The sequence below is a fragment of the Nicotiana tabacum genome, chromosome 13, assembly GCF_000715075.1.
Source record: "Nicotiana tabacum cultivar K326 chromosome 13, ASM71507v2, whole genome shotgun sequence".
In the NCBI taxonomy this organism is placed as follows: domain Eukaryota; kingdom Viridiplantae; phylum Streptophyta; class Magnoliopsida; order Solanales; family Solanaceae; genus Nicotiana; species Nicotiana tabacum.
This window is the reverse complement of record NC_134092.1, coordinates 128,602,704-128,621,786: the sequence shown is the minus strand read 5'-3', so window position 1 is coordinate 128,621,786 and position 19,083 is coordinate 128,602,704. Positions and strand designations below refer to the sequence as shown.

At 36.8% G+C, this 19,083-nt stretch overlaps 1 protein-coding gene across 1 annotated transcript in view; it reads left to right on the top strand.

The window, feature by feature from the left end:
* Window positions 1-4,379: 4,379 nt before the first annotated feature.
* LOC107791217 (kinesin-like protein KIN-14B) overlaps window positions 4,380-19,083 on the top strand; it is a 28,546-nt gene continuing 13,842 nt past the window's right edge. The window contains exons 1-11 of the mRNA XM_075228509.1: window positions 4,380-4,819; window positions 8,246-8,369; window positions 9,518-9,604; window positions 9,911-10,081; window positions 10,169-10,275; window positions 10,651-10,782; window positions 10,908-11,086; window positions 11,771-11,929; window positions 13,262-13,353; window positions 15,943-16,094; window positions 16,338-16,511. Of these exons, the coding sequence (XP_075084610.1) occupies window positions 4,589-4,819; window positions 8,246-8,369; window positions 9,518-9,604; window positions 9,911-10,081; window positions 10,169-10,275; window positions 10,651-10,782; window positions 10,908-11,086; window positions 11,771-11,929; window positions 13,262-13,353; window positions 15,943-16,094; window positions 16,338-16,511 (1,608 nt within the window). The 5' untranslated portion in view covers window positions 4,380-4,588. The remainder of the gene's footprint in view (window positions 4,820-8,245; window positions 8,370-9,517; window positions 9,605-9,910; window positions 10,082-10,168; window positions 10,276-10,650; window positions 10,783-10,907; window positions 11,087-11,770; window positions 11,930-13,261; window positions 13,354-15,942; window positions 16,095-16,337; window positions 16,512-19,083) is intronic.

The following is a 19,083-nucleotide window of genomic DNA, read 5'->3' as shown; positions in this document are numbered from 1 at the left end:
GAACAATGCCACTTACTCTAGTTCCTCTGCCATGGATTTCGTTGCGTCTGTCTCTTCCGGAACTTGGAAATATCTCGGCATCTGATACTGTTCTGGCGATTTTGCCTCTGGAATAACCTCTTCTAACTCGGGAGTAGGCGCTGGTTCCTGTAATTGCTATGACGTGTACTCCTTCTCTTTGCTACTGGAAACTAAGATTGCATTTATCTCCCTTGCTGCCAGTTGGTCACCTTTTATCTGCTTGATTCCTTCGGGCGTTGGAAACTTCAGCAATTGGTGATAACTGATACGTCAAAGGTACAACTTTCAACTCATGTAGCCACGACCTTCCTAAGATGATGTTGTATCCCATATCACCATCCACTACTTCGAAGAGAGTTGTTTTCATTACTCCTTCAGCGTTCGTGAGCAACAAAATCTCTCCCCGGGTCACCCTCACAGGGTTGAATCCAGCGAGGAGTTTTGTTGCCGGAATAATGCTTCCGGTGAGTTTAACTTGTTCCAATACTCTCCATTGTATGATATTAGCCGAACTTCCTGGATCTATTAGAACACGCTTAATTTTAAAATCTAACACATTTAAAGAGATTACGAGTGCGTCGTTGTATGGTAACAACAATCCGTCTATGTCTTCCTCCGTGAAAGTGATATCGTCCTCCCGGAGTCTTTTGTTGTGAGTTATCGATACTTTAGTCTTTTTTGCCGCCGAAAAGGTGACCCCGTTAATCTCGTTCCCCCCAAATATCATGTTGATCGACTAGCGTGGGGTTTCTTCTACTGCTTTCGAATATTCCGCGTTGTCTATGTTGTGACTCTAATTGTTCTTAGCCCGGTCACTCAAGAATTCTCGGAGATGACCATTCTTCAATAGCGTTACACCTCCTCCCGAAGATGTCGGCAGTCCCATGTCCAGTGACCGTTCACCCCGTGGTATTCACACCATAAATTGGGATCCGTCTGACTGGAATCGGACCTCATAGGTCTTGGGAACCGTGCTTCTTTAATGTTCCTCGTGGCCGACACCAGTTCCACTACGCTGACGTTAAAGTTATATTCTGATAACCTGGGGTAAGAAAAATTTCGAGAACCCGACATTTCTTTATCTTGAAGTGATCTATTTTTTTGACTACGATCAGTCCCTCTGTCAACAGTGGACTTGTTTGTTGCTCGGAAATTTCTGCCACGGCTTTCGGTACGCTCGTAGGGAAAAAACCGACCCCTCGAAAGCTGCCTATCCGCGTCGTAATCATCCTTTGATTTTTCTCTATTCTTCTCTCATCCTTTGGCCGATGATGTAGAACCAACCTGGTCGTCTTCGGTCCTTATCTTTGAATCATACCGGTTGTGAACATCTGCCCAGGTTATTTCTTGAAACTCAAGCAGGCTCTCCTTCAGCTTCTAGGAAGCGTCTGAACTTCTCAGATTCAATCATTTGGTGAATGCTTCAGCTGCCCATTTATCCGGGACGCCCGGGAGTAATATTTTTTCTTTCGGAAATCGGGTAACAAACTCTCGTAATAATTCAGATTCTCCTTGCGCGATTCTGAATATGTCGGCCTTCTGGGATTGCACCTTTCTGGCCCCGGCGTGAGCTTTAATGAAAGAATTCACGAGCATCTCAAAGGAATCTATGGAGTGCTCGGGGAGTAATGAATACCACGTTAGGGCTTCCCTCGTGAGAGTTTCGCCGAATTTCTTTAGCAACACAGATTCAATTTTGTGAGGAGCTAGATCATTTCATTTCACCGTCGTTGTGTAGGTGGTAATCTGTTCCTGTGGGTCTGAAGTTCCATCATACTTTGGAACTTCAGTCATTTTGAAATACTTCGGGATTAGTTCTGGTGCCGCACTTGGCTTGTACGGTAATTGAACATACTTCTTTGAGTTTGGGCCTTTCAATACTGGTGGTGTGCCAGGGATTTGATCCATGCAGGCGTTTACTTTCCTTATGAACCGTAAAAGATCATCTTTGAATGAATCGTTCTCGTTGTTAAGAACTGATCTGCTTCCCCCAGCCCCATCGGAGCCAATTTCACCCATGAGAGTGTTGTTGTCGACTCTCTGCATTGTTTGGTCTGCGGGAACAACAAGAGGAATTGGATCGCGCATGTTTGCATTATTCGAAGCATCTGATAGCGCCTGTTTTAGTTCCATCATAACCTGATCCTGTCGCGTGAGATGACCTATGATGATTGCATGTTGCTCTTGCAGGATCCTCACAGCATACGCTACTTGCTCCTCGTCAGCATCATCGGGAGTTGTCTCCCGAACCCGTCGAGGATATCTCTTGTCATGTACCGGTGTGGCATCATTCCCCTAATTGCGAGTGTCATTAATTGAGTCATCGAAATGAGGCTGATCCCCTCGAATTCCAGGGTTGTGAGCATCATTAATAGTGTTATCCGCCATTTTTTGTGATTTTTTGTAAGACAAAATAATCAAAACACGTTAGTAAAAAAAGCCAGGATCAATTTAATTGCACGACTCTCTAGGCCTCACTGTGGGCACCAAACTATTTATCCGTAAAATGGTACAGTTGAATTATACGCGGTTCTAGACAAGTGAACCAATTTGATCCGAAAATAATACGATAATCGAAAAATACATAATACTTAGCCTTAGAATATAACTGAAATAGCAAAGATAGTGATTTCGTAAACACGATTTCCGAACACAACAATGATAAGATCAAAAAGCAAGAAAGTGAAATTGTGTAAAGCTTTGTATAGAATATAGTATATGTTCTTGCTAGAAAATTCGTCCCTTACAAGTTACAATAATAACATAACTCACTATTTATAGCTACGTCTAGGAAAAACGGTCCTAGGATCATACCCTTCTTCAATGCCAATTTTGAGGGTCATTGATGAAGATGTAACGCTGAACATAAATGCCAAATTTTCTGTAACAGACCGTCACTCTTAATGCTGTAGAATATTTCTTAGTAAATGCTACAGGGCGCAGAGCATTTAATACACTTTTACGATCGTTATCCTCTCCGGTGACAAACAGAGTGGCTGTGTTCGGTCCTCAACCATGCCATCTTGGATTCACGTGTCCTCCTTTTAGCGAGCCACATGTCATATCATATTTTACCCTATACATAAATATAATTATTTTTGGTCAATTAGTCAATTTTATATTTTGCCCAAAGTTTCCCAAAACTATAAGTAAAATCAAAACAAGACATAAAGACAAACATCATTGCTGAGAGTGAGTCCTTGTTTCACGAGAAACGCATATTTTCTTGTGAATAATAAAGCTTTAAGGTGTCCCTCTTTTATATCACCAGAATCACTACGGCGTCGTTTTAGTATCAATTTCTACTTTGTAAAGTTTACCTTTCGTCCCTCGAGGATTTGCGTAGTTTCGATTGTGCCCTTCTCGTTTTCGATATTTTCAAATGCTTTGTGATTCATATAATGTATAAAATAATTGTTTCCTAATTCTATTTATTCACCTTTTCTCTTTTCAAATATTTCTATCCAGCTCGGAACCATTCAATCTTTTGCCGTATTACTTGTTTGATATTATGTAGTTTCATTTCTTTAAAATCTTTACTACTTTGTCTAAAATTTGTCTTTAGTTGATCCATTTTTATCAATTTCTAAAGTTATGTTGTTTTTCAATATCATTTTTTTAAAAGATCAAACTTATCACCAAATAATTTTTAAACTTAAGCGATATTCTCCAACATAATTATATAGAATCATATTATATGATATTTGATTCAGCAAAAAAGAGATAGGAGGTTGAATTGTAGAGTTATAAACGAGTGATATCAAGTTAAGTTTATATGTTTTAAATTTTGACGTGAATATTATATGAGCCGAAACAAAATTAAAGCCAAGTTTAAACTTAACATGTAAATTTAATAAAATTCAAAAATTAAATAGAGTAAAATTCGAGTTACTTTTGTATAAAATGATGTGTGTGAAATAAAATTTAATAACTTCATGTGTTAAACTTAGACCATGATATAACAATTCACATTAATATAATGTACAATAGCATTAAATTATCCATCTTTCTATAGCCATTGTCATTGGTAGTTGCTACTAAGATGGTATGGACTTTTAATGCAGTCACAAAGGCGAAGTTAGTTAAGTTTATAGGTTCTAAACTTGCCGTCGAACCCATAACTCATTATAATTAGTGAGTTTACAATTAAATATATATTTAAATTTTTTTTAATATAAATATAAGATATAAGCAACACCTACCGGGTTCATTGGAACTCATAACTTATACTCTTCCCGTAAATAAGTAAAAGAAAAAAGAGGGAACAAACCCTCAAATCCAAAGGACTAAATTAATACAAACAAAAAACTATAGGGACAAAAAATGCAAATGTTCTATCATTCCCCCAATTGAAATTCAAACCACCACAAATTCAATTTACAGTGAGAGAAATAAAGGCTCAGACAAAGCAAAAAGCAAACCTTAGAGAGAGAAAGACAGAAGAGAGCTCTCAAAATCTCTCTTCTGCTCCATTTCTTCATAATTTTATCCCATTGTTTTTCTAATTTATTTATATTTATTGTATGGTCTACATATAGTTTTGATTTAATTGAAAACCTTATTAAAAATGGCGGAGCAGAAGAGCAACAACAATAATAATAGGTGGAGTTGGGATGTGCCAGGGTTTCAACCTCGGAAGTCGACGACGGAGCACGAAGATTATCAGAGACCGTCACCGGCGCCGTTGGCTCGCCGGTACTCGATCTCTGCCGCTGCTGCTGCCGGTGCGCCGCCGCATTTTGAACTATCTAAGCACGCTCTCAACTCTAAGCTCTTGAAATTGAAGGACAAATTAAAGGTCCTTATTTTACATGCCAATTTAGTACTTTAGTACTTTATTTGTAGATATTAATGTGTTTTTGTATAATTGAAGTGCTCTAATATACAATGCATTTGGAACTTTATCTCCTTTTTTGTATTTACCCGAGTTCGAAACTAGTGGTAGAGGATTAATGGCTATGTTCATTTATAGCAGTAAGAGTGATTGATTTGATACTAATGTACAGCTAGCGGCGGATGCAGTGAATTGTCTACAAATTCAACTGAACCCACTATTTTTGATATTGTGTATATATATATATATATATATATATATATATATATATATATATATATATATGTGTGTGTGTGTGTGTGTGTGTGTGTGTGTGTGTGTGTGTGTGTGTGTGTGTGTGTGTGTGTGTGTGTGTGTGTGTGTGTGTGTGTGTGTTTCAAATCTTGAACCTGTAATATTACAAGTATAGCACATTTAGTGCTAGGAACCTTAAAGATGAACACACCGAGTTTTTCTGGATCCATCCTATTAGTACAACAATGTTATTGAGAGGTGGAAAAGTTAGTTATTGAGTTCTTAATTTATTTGGTAGCCAAGTGTTCGATTTTTGAAATTATATTGGATTCTTTTTTTGGTCCTTTTTGTTGGAAATGGTTAGTTTGCTACTAGATTATATGTCTATTTTGGAACTAGCGGTTAAATTATTTAGAGTTGGAAAAATTAGTAATCAAGATTCTAAATTTGTTTTATAAGGTGAAGTTTCTTTCCACTACTGGGTGAAAAATTTCATTTGGAAGTATACTGAATTCCTTTTGGTCGCTATTAGTTGCTAGTGGAGCTTTTCTCTAAATTTGATGTGGTTAGCTCGAGACACAGATGTATATAAATTCTACAGTGCTCTCTAATCATGATAACTAGTTGTCTAAAGCGAGTTTGGCCATTGGATAAAAACTTAAGAATATTAACTTTGGCATGTGGAACTAAGAGATGTTCACTAGCGGTAGAGGGTATATACCTATGTTTATTTATTGTGGTAGTATGCGTGATTGATGCTAGTGTACAATAACAACATAGGGAGATAATTATTAGATCTTAATTTATTTGATAAGCTAAAATTCCTTTTGACTTATGTGGTGAAGTATTCCATTTTGGAATTATGTTGAACTACTTTTGATCCATCGAAAATGGTTGCTTGGCTACAATTCTATGTATGTTTGATCATGTTTGAGAGAGAGACCTCTACAGATTCTAGTATTTACGTCTAGTAATAACTAGCAGCCTAAAGCGAATTCATTTCTTAGATACACAATTAAAATATTAACTTTGGCGTGTGAAACAAAGAGTTCTCCACTAGTTATTACTGAGACAGTAATTAATAGAGACAGAGGATATATACAAATGGTTATTTATAGTGGCCGTACGAGTGATTGATACTAGTGCACATTCACATTCTTGCGAGGTGGAAAAGTTAGACAGAGGATATATACAAATGGTTATTTATAGTGGTCGTACGAGTGATTGATACTAGTGCACATTCATATTCTTGCGAGGTGGAAAAGTTAATCATATAGGTTCTCAATTGATTTGATAAGCTAATTTCTTTCATGTTATAGGGTGAACAATTCCATTAAATTTCTCTCTTGTATCCAGTAATGGTATGTGGAAGTATCTGGTAGGTACAGCAAGTTTTTTGCTAATTGTTAGTGTATTTTGAAGAATCTGCACAAGGTTGCCACACCCTTATAAGCCCATAGACAGGGCTACGTCAAAACCAATGAAGGGTCCGTGTAACATAAGGCGTAGTGCCATAATAATAAGTAAACTAGTAGAAGGAAGTGGAAAGACCATAACAAGCCATTTTCTGGAAGTTAAGATTCTTCTTGGGTTTATTTAATTATCTTATCAAAAAAGATTCTTCTTGGGTTTCTTTAGATATATAGATGAAACTTGAATTGATGAACAGCTCGGGTTACCCATTGTTTTATGGTGTATCTCAGGTTTTTGTTTTCGCTCCTAAATAAGGATATAAACTACTAACATTTTCCAGGTGTATTAGTGGAAAATGGTGAGTTTCACATGAGGAACCTTGGACAGTTTGCTTGCTTTCAGAGCTGATGTTTGATGGATTAGTAACTTTCTCGCATGCCACGTACCAAAACTATAAGTTAAAACCTGGCAGAGACAGTAGTGCAGATTCTATACTTCGTAAACAAAACTCTTCTTCATATTTGGGCAGAGAAGAAACAATGGAAGTGCTACTTATTCTTTTCCCTTCCTTTAGCTGAACCTGGAAAACTTGTGAGGATTTGCCTGGTAAAAGTTTCAGCAGTTGCTGTGAGTTTATACTAATAAGTAAAAGCAGAAAGAGAGAGATGCAGTAGGCGAATGAACTTTGAAGATACCCATATCTAGGAGAGAAAATAGGGAGTTGCATCTGTTTATAGGCACTGTGATTTTTCTTCTTAAAATATACTTATTGCTATCTAACCTTTGAATTAGTAGTGTCAATGTATAAACAGTTGCGAGGAAAGTCCAGATGAAAAAGGGCATTTATTGCATCTCAAGAAAGGGCATACTGGAAGACAAATGGATTCCTTTTTGTCTGTTCCAAAAAAAATTAAGCTAAAAGATATGAAAAGACCCTTATAGCTGTTGAAAAATTTGCATCCAAGTCAAACTTTGTAGCCATAGACTAGTACAAATAAACCCCTAAAAAAAATCTTGGATAGCCAATTCTGAATATATGTATCTCCGACACCCTTCAGCACATGGGACTTGTGGTTTAGACGTGGATCATGTGGATTTTACAAGGGTAAGAACAAGCTTTCCGAAGGTCAAATCTAATAGCATGTCAAAAGCTCTGAGCTTCACAAAAACTCTTAAGGCAAAGGTGGTATTGTGGTCCAGGACCATTATAGATACTCCAATTTTCAAACCATTATGTAATTGATGTATGTTATTGTATACCTCCACTCTATATTTTTATTACTTATTGTTGAAATGCAATGCCAATATCCTTCCAATATTGGACATGGCTGACTTGACTGGACCATGTTATGTAGTGAAGAAGTAAGAGAAATCAAGAGGAAGACACATAGGAGACTGATTTCAGTCTATTCATGCCAATAGAGTGATATAAACTTTGTATATGGCATGTTTTTCGAGTTACTTAAGGACATCCTAGCTAAGAATTAATCACTTTCTAAAAAGTTGTTTTGATGTTATGCATTAGCATGGAACATTGGAACTCCATGATTACCCGTACTATGTTAAGCACAAGGCTTTAAATAAATTGCTGCTAGATTCTTTTGAAGGAACTAACGCCATTTTACCCCTTAGGGTAATTTAGGCGCTTCTTCTGGAAATTGAAAAGATCTTATTCCTAGATAATGTGACCTGTTCAGGGAAAAGCAATAATTCTTACCACACTTGTTTTTTTTTTCCGGGCAGCTTGTCAGGGAAGATTACACAGAGTTGAAACAAGAAGCGAGCGACCTGCAGGAATATTCGAACGCGAAACTAGACCGTGTGACACGCTACCTTGGTGTACTTGCTGATAAAACCCGCAAGCTAGGTAAATGACCAGTACTTTATCTATGTTTGTATTTAAATGTACAACTTTATATTTTGAGGCTTGCTAGGGCAATCCAGTCCAACCCAACTCAACCCAAATAATGCATAGCCGCATGCATCTAGGAATTCTTAAAGTGATTATAACTTTATCTTTTCTCAAAAGCCCCAACATTTTTTAAAGATAAGTTGTAATACCCTCGAGAGTGCCTAAAAACGTGCGGCTATGCATTAAGCATCTTGCGATGCCTTTTGCGCTTCATTTTAATTAAAGTAGGTTAATAAAGTTTAGATTTGATATAAAATCTTATCGCAATTATTTGTTTCAGTATCTTGTCCTTAAATCCACAATGATATTTGAGAAATCAAAATTGAAGACTTAGTTAAGAGTCTATTTTTGTACAATTAAGATGCTTATTATTGCTAACTTGTTTGTGTAAGAAAAAAAGATTAATCTTTATTACTATGAATTATTATATTTCAACAATTGTTCTTCTTGTATTTTTTGTTTTATGCATATGATTGCCTTGCTACTACTATGGAATTCAAGTAATGTGTCATCATTAATAGTATACCATATTGGAAAAGTTCAGTAGACTAACTCCCAATGCCCTGTTCCACAGATAAAAGTACATTACTAAACTCTATTAAAAAAATCTATTAATTGCATATTCAAGTATTACGAATTTCTGTTTGCTTCTTCAGGAAAAATGATAATTTACGGATTAAGATAGGTAATTGAAATTTTATCTTGTTTAGAAAGTTCAACTTAAAAGTATTTTATGCTTCATTCTTTTCATTCCCTCTCCTTTTATACCGCTTTTCTAACATGACCTTTTGGAGTGGGAAACAGTGTCAAACACATGTAAGTTATAAGCTTTTTGCACATTTTGTCTTGACTTCTGTAATAGATGGATTAACAAAAAAGACACAGATGCAACTTGAAGTTAGTTCACAACTTTTTATATGTTTAATCAAGTTTCAAAGCCTTTGAGGAAAGATCACTACTGATCTTGTACAGCTGAATTCTTTTTATCTTTTCTTTTGTCTTGTCCTGTCCTTTAGTCTAATGAGTTTTGGTTATGGTGGCTTCTGATTACCTAGCATTCTGATCATATTTTGCATATCTGTTTTCTCTCTCTGCTTATTCAGATCAAGCTGCACTTGAAACAGAAGCTAGAATCTCACCCCTGATATTGGAGAAGAAAAAGTTATATAATGACTTATTAACTGCCCAAGGTATTTAGTTATCTACGCTCCTGGCTTTATTATTCTAGTTTCCAACCTTGTTACTTAAAATGGGCATATACAATTTCTTTTGATAAGTAAGAAAAATAAGCATATACATTATCACTTGCACACACATGTATTCTCAATATACATGAACTGTTCAAATCTAGAAATAAACTATAATCTAGTCTGGGGAAAAAGTCTTTCAGTACTATGGCAGAAAATGTTTATTGCCTTCAGATAGGCGTAGTGATATATCAGATATGTGTATGTAGTGAAAATATATAGATAAGACCTTATAATTTTTTATTTCAGGAAACATAAAGGTGTTTTGTCGTGTGAGACCTCTTTTTGAAGATGAAGGTCCATCCATTGTCGAATTCCCCGATGATGTTACTCTTCGTATCAGTACTGCTGATGATAGCGTAGATAATCCGAAGAAGGATTTTGAGTTTGACAGGGTTTATGGACCTCATGTAGGACAAGGTACTGGGGATTTACCTGTTTCCTTTCTGTACTAGTTCTTGTACGAGTATGTAACTTTAGTAACATTTTTAGTTTCTCTTTGTGCAGTTGAACTTTTTAGCGATGTTCAGCCATTTGTTCAGTCAGCATTTGATGGATACAATGTGGCTATATTTGCTTATGGGCAGGCACACTCAGGAAAGACCCACACTATGGTCTCTCGATCATCTCTTTACTTCTTTTCCTTCTCTTCTCTTTATCTGTTTATTTTGAACAGTGTATGCATTTCTTCTCTTTATGCATTCCGGCAAACTGCAATGGTAATCTGCTTTAAGCTGGCCAACATTTAAATGCATAAGATCTTATGAAAACTTCCCGTTAGGAGGTTAGTTTTCAAAGCTTTGTATATTTGGTTTTGGTTATCGAAATTCAGTGTTGACAGTGTATTTCAGATAAAGTTTAATAATCTAAGTCATGTTGAGCGATGATACAATTGGGACACATTGAATACTTTTGGCCTTTACGAAAGTTTTGATCTTCCAAATACCCATTTAAGCTGTTGGTTTTCTAACTTTGCCCCCTTCGTGCAGGAAGGATCCAGCCACGATCGTGGTTTATATGCTAGGTGTTTCGAGGAGCTCTTTGATCTATCCAACTCTGATGCAACGTCTACATCCAAATATAATTTCTCAGTTTCCATTTCTGAACTTCATAATGAACAGGTTTTATTGATGTCATGTTTATCTTTTAGATTTAATTGCTTTCTCACCTTCGGCATTCTTTATGATGATCCTTTGAGGAATCCATATCTGAAATTTCTGATGTTAGGGCTTTCCAATTACTGCAGATGCGAGATCTGCTCATACATTCTGGAACTGATCTGCCGAAGGCTCGCATGGGATCATTGGATTACTTTGTAGAACTTCTGCAGGAGAAAGTTGAAAATCCAATGGATTTTGGCAGAGTACTCAAATTGGCTTTTCAGAATCGAGGAAGCGATACGTCAAAGTGTAGAGTTTCTCATCTGTATGGTCTAGAACTCTTTCACATTGGTATCTGTGTGTTGCAGTTGATCCTATGCTTTTTCTCATCTATGTTTTATAATGTCACCTTTCTGATCGCTTAATGGTCTACCCATGAGTTAATCTGAAGTCCTCTAAGCAAGCTATCCGTGGAAAATTGAGATATTCTGTCATAAACTGTTTGCAGTTCTAGAAACAACTGTGTTTTTCTGCTGAATACAATTATGTTTTTCTTCGTAAAAGCACTTCAACAGAAAAAAACAGAATTGCGTTTTTCTTCATCAAAAAACAATTGTGTTTCCGTGTTGAGCATGTTCACATTCAAATGGTGCTTTTATTGGGAAAATAGACATGCTCAACATTACAACATATATTTTACTTGATCTGAGGTATCATTAGAGTTGCATCAGTTTGTACACTCATTCTACTCATGACATAATATATTATTGTTATAACCCTGATTTTCTTATGTTAAGTACTGAAAGGAAAGAAAGAAAGAAAGAAAAACAACTCTGTCTCTATTATGTCTCTGTATGACTGTATCTGTGCTTCTTGCAAGGCAAATGCAGTTTCTGTTAGTCAATATGATCCATGTTCTTTTGTCTAGCTGTTCTAATTGCTTGGAGAAAAATATTGATGTGTTTTCCATTTCTTCTAATTATATGTTTCATTGGTCTTACATTCTCAGAATCATCACAGTACATATACATTATACCAACTTGATCACTGGAGAGACCTCATACAGCAAGCTGTCTCTTGTTGATTTGGCTGTAAGTGAAAGTACTGTTGAAGAGGATAGGGGGGAGCATGCAACAGAGTTGCTTCATGTCATGAAATCACTTTCTGCGTAAGTGGTTAATGTCAATTTTTTTTTAATCAATAATACTTTTATTCTTAACCCGTGCATGTTCACTTCCCATGTCTAGGACATAGTGGTATGGAGTTTATGATGTATTTGTTGGATCACGAATGTTTGGTGGAGCAGTTTGCATTTCTGGTTCCATGAATGACCTTCTCTTTGTTCTCAGTCTGTTTCCATTTATGAATTGAAACTCTGAATGCCTTTGTTTAGCTGATGACATTCATGTGATAGTTCTTAAACCAGAAATCAAATATTTGCTTTTTACAACCTATTACATGTTTTATTTCTCAATTTTTATACATGGAAGATCGCTGGGAGAGTTCTAAAGGACAATGCTTATAGGCATGGAAGCTTAAAACAAAGAGGATAGTTGGTCCCACATCAAGCATGTGGCAAGAGCTCCCTAAGTTGCTCGGACACAGGTGCGGGTATTCGACACGGACGCGGATCTAGAGGCTGGATCCTTCGAGATATAAATTCTATGATTCGGGGATATGGATCCTAGTACGGATACGGGTGCGGGGATTCCTACTATAAATAATTCAAAATAATAAAAATATCTCTAAATTATGAGAAATTTTGTGGAATACTTACATATAGCTTATAAAATATGAATTTCTTTTTTTATTGTCAAGTTGTAGATAAGTAAATGATTGATTTCCTAGATAAGGTGTGCTATTTTCTTCAAATTTACCCTAGTTTTGGTTCTGATTTCAGGAATCAAATTGTATATCGTCTCTAATATTTTCGTCCGTCGTGGTCAAAGTACCCAAAATTGTTTGACCAAATTCGGTACGGATCCCATACCCACACCCATACTAGTGTCGTGTCGACACGGGTGCGGCACCTAAACTGCCGTGCCGGAGGGGGCTGATTACATTATAGCTTTTGAGAACATAGTTGGGCGAGGAAAACCAATTTCTTAAAATTTGTTTCTAAAATGATGCTTGTGAAATGCACCCAAGGGTGTGGCCTAGTGGTCAATGAAGTGGGTGAGAACCATGAGGTCTCAGGTTCAAATCCCAGCGGAGGCAAATACTAGGTGATTTCTTCCCATCTATCCAAGCCTTGGTGGATAGAGTTACCTGGTACCTGTTGCTGGTGGGAGGTGGCAGGTATCCCGTGGAATTAGTCGAGGTGCGCGCAAGCTGGCCCGGACACCACAGTTATCAAAAAAAAAATGATGCTTGTGAAATAGTAATAATTTGGGTAATACCCTCATGAAACAATTACCAAATGATAGAAAAAGAAAACTGTGATACTGTGTTTTAGTGATCTTTTTCTGTATATATACTCAGCTTTGATACTGACATGCAGATTGGGAGATGTTTTGAATTCCTTGACATCAAAAAAGGACATTGTTCCATATGGAAATTCAGCGCTCACCAAAGTACTTGCAGACTCACTAGGTAACTAGTTGATAATTATACTGGTCAATATGTTCTTTAATACTATTTTGCCATGTATTGTTCAATATTTTGTTTCATGTTATTCAATTTTGTGATATTGGTAATAGTAATATAAATACATGCATGCAGACATACACATACACGCGCACACACACACATGCTTATGTGCAGCTGTTTCTGCTTTAGTAGTATTAGTTTGTTTGTTTTTTGTTATTTTAAAAGTCGACCTGGGTCGTTTGCGATGGTTCTTCTAGAGATTACTTGTAAACCACTGTTTCTTTCTCGTGGTTAGAAGTAGGTCTCAAGCTATATGACTTGGTAATGCTCACGGACTAGAGCTTGACACACTAGACAAGGTCATTTTTCTTCTCTATGGTGAAGGGCTCTACCGTGATATTCTGTTAACTGATCTTCAGTGAGATTGGAGAGCTCTACTTAGTGTGCTTTTAGGTTGACAACATCTGCTTATCTTTTTATACTCTTCTTCTGTATGACTAAAACTAAATTATTATATATGCTTACTTTATAGCCACCCCAACTAGCTTTGGATTGAGGCGTCGTTGATTAATTGAGATTTGTATTATTGTAATTTCTTATTAGCTTTAGATTTCTGCTGTATCATGTTGGGGTTGGAAATAATTCTAGAAATCCAACTATCAGATTCTTATGACCGGTGCAACTATCTAAAGCTTAAACATTAAAAAGAAAAGTCTTGAGGACAGTCCTTGTGAGATATAAAAGAAACTGCAGCTCAAATTAAAGCCATAAAAAATTGGGGGGGGGGGGGTTCATGGGACAACTGTCTTTGGCTAGGAGCTTTTAAGATCTTTATATGATACATATATTTCATATCTTTCAACATGGGACACCATTACATTTAAACATGTACCAATTCTAATCATATACTCCCTCCATCCCACTTTATGTGGCGGCGTTTGGCTTGGCACGGAGTTTAAGAAAGAAAGGAAGAATTTTGAAACTTGTGGTCTTAAACAAACCATAGATATCTGTGTGGCTGTAAATCAATTCATTTAGGGTGGAGTAGGAATTCTAAAGATAAATTGTTTCTATATAAGGAAAGGTGACATTTTTTTGGGACTGACTAAAAAGGAAAGAGCGCCACATAAACTAAGACAGAGGGAGTATATCTCAACGCCAGAAAGATGGACTGTGGATACTGGGAACAAAGAACGAGACTGTTGCCTCTGGTTTTCCGAAGCATTAGTTTGTCACCTAACGATAAAGAAGATGACATAGTGTATGATAATTGAGATATGTATATTTGGATCTATCCACCTTACATTTTATCATAAAATATGTGTTTGGCTGGATCTACCATGGCTTGACCAAATAAAAGGGCTTTCTGAAGAGTGCAATTTCTGTATTCTGCCGTTGGACTTGCTTTGAGCAAGAGCCCTTGGTAGCAAGTACCTACTGCTTTTCAGAAAATGCTTCTTTAGTCCAAGATGCTATTATGCTTTCTTGATAAAATGTATTGGTCCAACAAACTATCCCGAGGATAATGTAACACTTTCTTTAACCCTGCATTCTTTACTCACTTTAACCCTGCATTTTTTCTCCTAGAGCTGTGACTTGAGTAGCCCAAGATTCGGAACTCACTTAGTGTGCAAGTTGGTGAAGATATAATTAAGTAAATTAAATTTTCTCTCTCTAGTAACTTAAGCTTTATATAAGCTGTCAAAGGAACAGAGGCAGAGCTGGAGGACTATCCCACTGCATATTCTGGACCATTTGGAGTGAAAAGAACACTGCTTGTTCTGAAAACAAAAGAAATCACATTTCTAGAATAAAGAATTCTTGTGTGCATAACTTGTCTTTTTGGGTGAAGAGGTGTTTATTAGAGAAATATGGATCATCATTATATGGAATTTTTGGATCTGCTATGGAAGATGTAATTGGAGGTTCTTGTGGGTGATGTCTGTTTTTTATGTAATCATGTGTACCATTTTAGCCTCTCTACTCTTCGGGGCAGGGGTAAGGTCTGCCTACACACTACCCTCCCCAGACCCCACTAGTGAGATTTTACTGGGTCGTCGTCGTTGTTGCATCTGTACCATTTTGGTACTTTTATCGATAAAACCTTACCTTATTAAAAAAGAAGACAAAAAGCTTTTATATGAGATGGCCACACAATTCAACACGGTATCTGTGGAGGGCCCTGAGTTCAATTCCCAATTCCACGTGCTTGGTTCATGAAAAAAAATCAAACCTGCACGTGTTGGGAGTGTTGAAGATATAATTAAGTAAATAACAGTGTGCTCTCTCTAACAGTTTAAGCTTTTAAATGAGATAGTCACACAATTCAACACAAGTGATGCTTACAATTTGAAGCTGCATATTGTGCGGATTAGTTGATAATCGAAAACTAGATAAGTCGCTTACGATTTCTTTGTCTGCCATCTGTGTTTGCATCATGGTGGAAAGAGTTAAAATCTTTTGCCTTACTGTATCTTGTGTAAGTGCAACACCACCTCGTAGATGTTTTAACTTTCGTTATTCTGTTACCCCTTGTAAAGTTTATTTGCAGGCTAGATACCTCTAATGTCTTTTCTTCACTTCTTTTTGCAGGTGGAAGTGCAAAAACACTTTTGATTGTTAACATCTGTCCAAATGCTTCAAATTTGTCTGAGACGTTATCGTCCCTCAGTTTTTCTGCTAGAGCTAGAAATGCCATACTAAGCCTTGGGAATCGAGATACAATCAAGAAATGGAGAGATATTGTAAGTGTTGATTTGTCGACCGTGGACAGTCAAACAGGACTGGTGGATGATCCAAGTCCTTGTTCATTTGTTTGCTGTTGCAATGCTTTTTTACTTTGATATAGATGTATCTTACGTGGTGACATTCAGAAATTGAAGTTTGATTCACCCGCGAATTCCAAGTGATCTGTGGGTTGTGAATGCATACGGATATGACACGGCCTCTTGACTAAATAATGGATTTTACTCTTTCCCTTTTGGTAGGCCAATGATACACGCAAGGAATTCTATGACAAGGAGAAAGAGATTATTGATCTGAAGCAAGAAATAGTTGAGCTAAAACAGGAACTGAAACAGGCCAATGATCAAGGAGTTCTACTCTTCAATGAAGTTCAGAAGGCATGGAAAGTTTCTTTTACACTACAGTCAGATTTAAAGGTTTGTGACTATACATGCTCTTTCTTGTTGTTGCCCGTTCTTTTTCATTATTGATCAACTTAAACTTCCGTATATTTTGTTTCCTCAATTTTTTATGCTTCAAGGTGGTTCTTGTTAGGGCAATAGAAGAGTAAAGATATTATTTCTGTGCTATGAAAATTGGACTTATCACTAGTTGGTTGCATGCGTCTCTTAAGAGATTGTGGTGCTATTTTTGTTGTGTGAAATTTGCAAACAATTTACTTTATCTAAGAGAAAGTGTGTATGGCTAACTTTTCTCAGGAAAAGTGTATAGGGTTAACTATTTTTAGGGTCTATTGAATGATATACGCTTACTTAGCGGGGCTTTTGGGTCTTCTACATTCTACCGGAGACACTTACCTTTTAGTCTGCCCTACGCTGTTCTCAGCAATATAATGGTGCATGCTCTCTCTCTCTCCCCTACCCAACCGGGGGTGGGGGGTGGGGTGGGGGTTTGAGAGGCACACTAAGGAGCTTAAAGATATCTAGTGAGACCCACGTAAATAGTTGGAGCTGACTTCCACATATATTTTACATCCCAGAGGGGCTATAACTGGAGATACCCTTTTTTCCGGTACAGAAGTTCCAATAAAAATGGACAAGAAAATGAACCTCTCCTCAACTCATGGTCAACTTTTTTCCTGTGATACAAGCAAAGTCTAAGCATAAGCACTTCTCAACAATTTAGAAGGCCTATGTTAAATGGACCTTGGGCCTAACTCAACTCCAAAAGCTAGCTTATGAAATCCTCAAGACCATATAAGGAGACCAAGGACCTCAAATCCCACCAATGTGGGACAACTCAACACCTCCTCACTCCCAGGCCTGCAAACTGGAGCGTGGACAACATAAATGGGGGCCCAACATCGGTAACAATAATTGGGATGAGCCTGGCTCTGATACCATGTTAAATGGACCTTGGGCTTAACTTAACCCCAAAATCTAGCTTATAAGGTGCGGATTGCCCAAGACCATTTAAGGAGACCAAGGACCTCAAATCCCACAGATGTGGGACAACTCAACAGCAACCTTGATGCCTTTTCAAATTTCTAAGTTCCCTAAAATGTGTGTATATACGGAGACGTGCTGTCTTGAAAAAAATGTAATATCCTTGCGTGCCTATATCCTATGACTGAAAACATACTAAATTCTGCACATTTTTCTCCGTCAGAGACTGCAAGCAGACCTTTGTTTTTCTTTTGTTCTTCTTCTTCCTTCAGCTTTTAGGATTTTACTAAGATATAAACATCCAGACACAAGCTGATCAGTCTCCACCTTGCGTAAAATTTGGCCTACAAAGACTGACCATCTAAGTTGATCTGACATGGCAGTTTAGGTGCCGCACCTGTGTTGACACGATACTAGTATGTGTGTGGGTATGGGATCCGTACCGGATCTGGTCAAACAATTTTGGGTACTTTGACCATGACGGACGGAAAAATTCGAGACAAAATACAATTTGATTTCCGAAATCAGAACCAAAATTAAGGTAAATTTGAAGAAAATAACATACTTTATCTGAGAAATCAATCATTTACTTATCTACAATTTGAGAACAGAAAATAAATCCACACTTTACAAGCTATACGTAGGTATTCCACAAAATTTCTCATAATTTAGAGATATTTTTTTTTTTGAATTATTTTTAGTCGGATCCCCGCACCCGTATCCGTACTAGGATCCGTATCTCCGAATCTTAGAATTTACATTTCAAAGGATCCGACCTCTAGATCAGCACTCGTGTCGGACACCCGTACCCGTGTCCGAGCAACTTAGCAGTGACCATACGCAGTGTTTTAAAAAGCGATCGCTTTAAGCGAGAAGCCGTCACTTTTTCCTACCTGAGGCGACACGACCAGCAAAAGCGATCACTTCAGCCGAGGAAGCGCGAAGCGACGCTGAAGCGAGAAGCGCAAAATCGATCGCTTCTGTCGAGAGGGTTCAATTTTTTTAAAAAAAGTCTGGGTCTTTTTTTTTTAATTATACAAAACAGACCCCAAAGTGAAAGAGACCATTTCTTTCTCTTCTTCCCAAAATCGAACGTTAGCAGCAGCTAGCTAGTGTTCCATTCCAGCCTCCAGCGAGAAAGAGACCCCCAGGTAGTTTTTCTTCTTTTAATCTTCTTTCTTCTTCTTCTTCTCCTTTTCTCTTCTCTTTATCTCTCTTGAAGTCTCTTCTTTCTTCTTCTTCCCGTCCAGCCGTCTGCACAGCTAGGGCATGCGCTGTTTTTTCCCCTTTTATTCTTCTTATTTATTAATTTTTATGTGTATTTCAGTTTATAAAATTAATTATTATATATATAATAATTTTTATGTGTATTATGTTTTGTGTATTTCAGTTTATAAAATTATTTATTATATATATATATATATATATATATATATATATATATATATATATATATATGTTATATTTTCAGTTTATTTGATTATGTATTATGTGTATTTCAGTTTATAAAATTAATTATTATATATATATATATATATATATATATATATATATATGTTATATTTTCAGTTTATTTGATTAATTTTTATGTGTATTTCAGTTT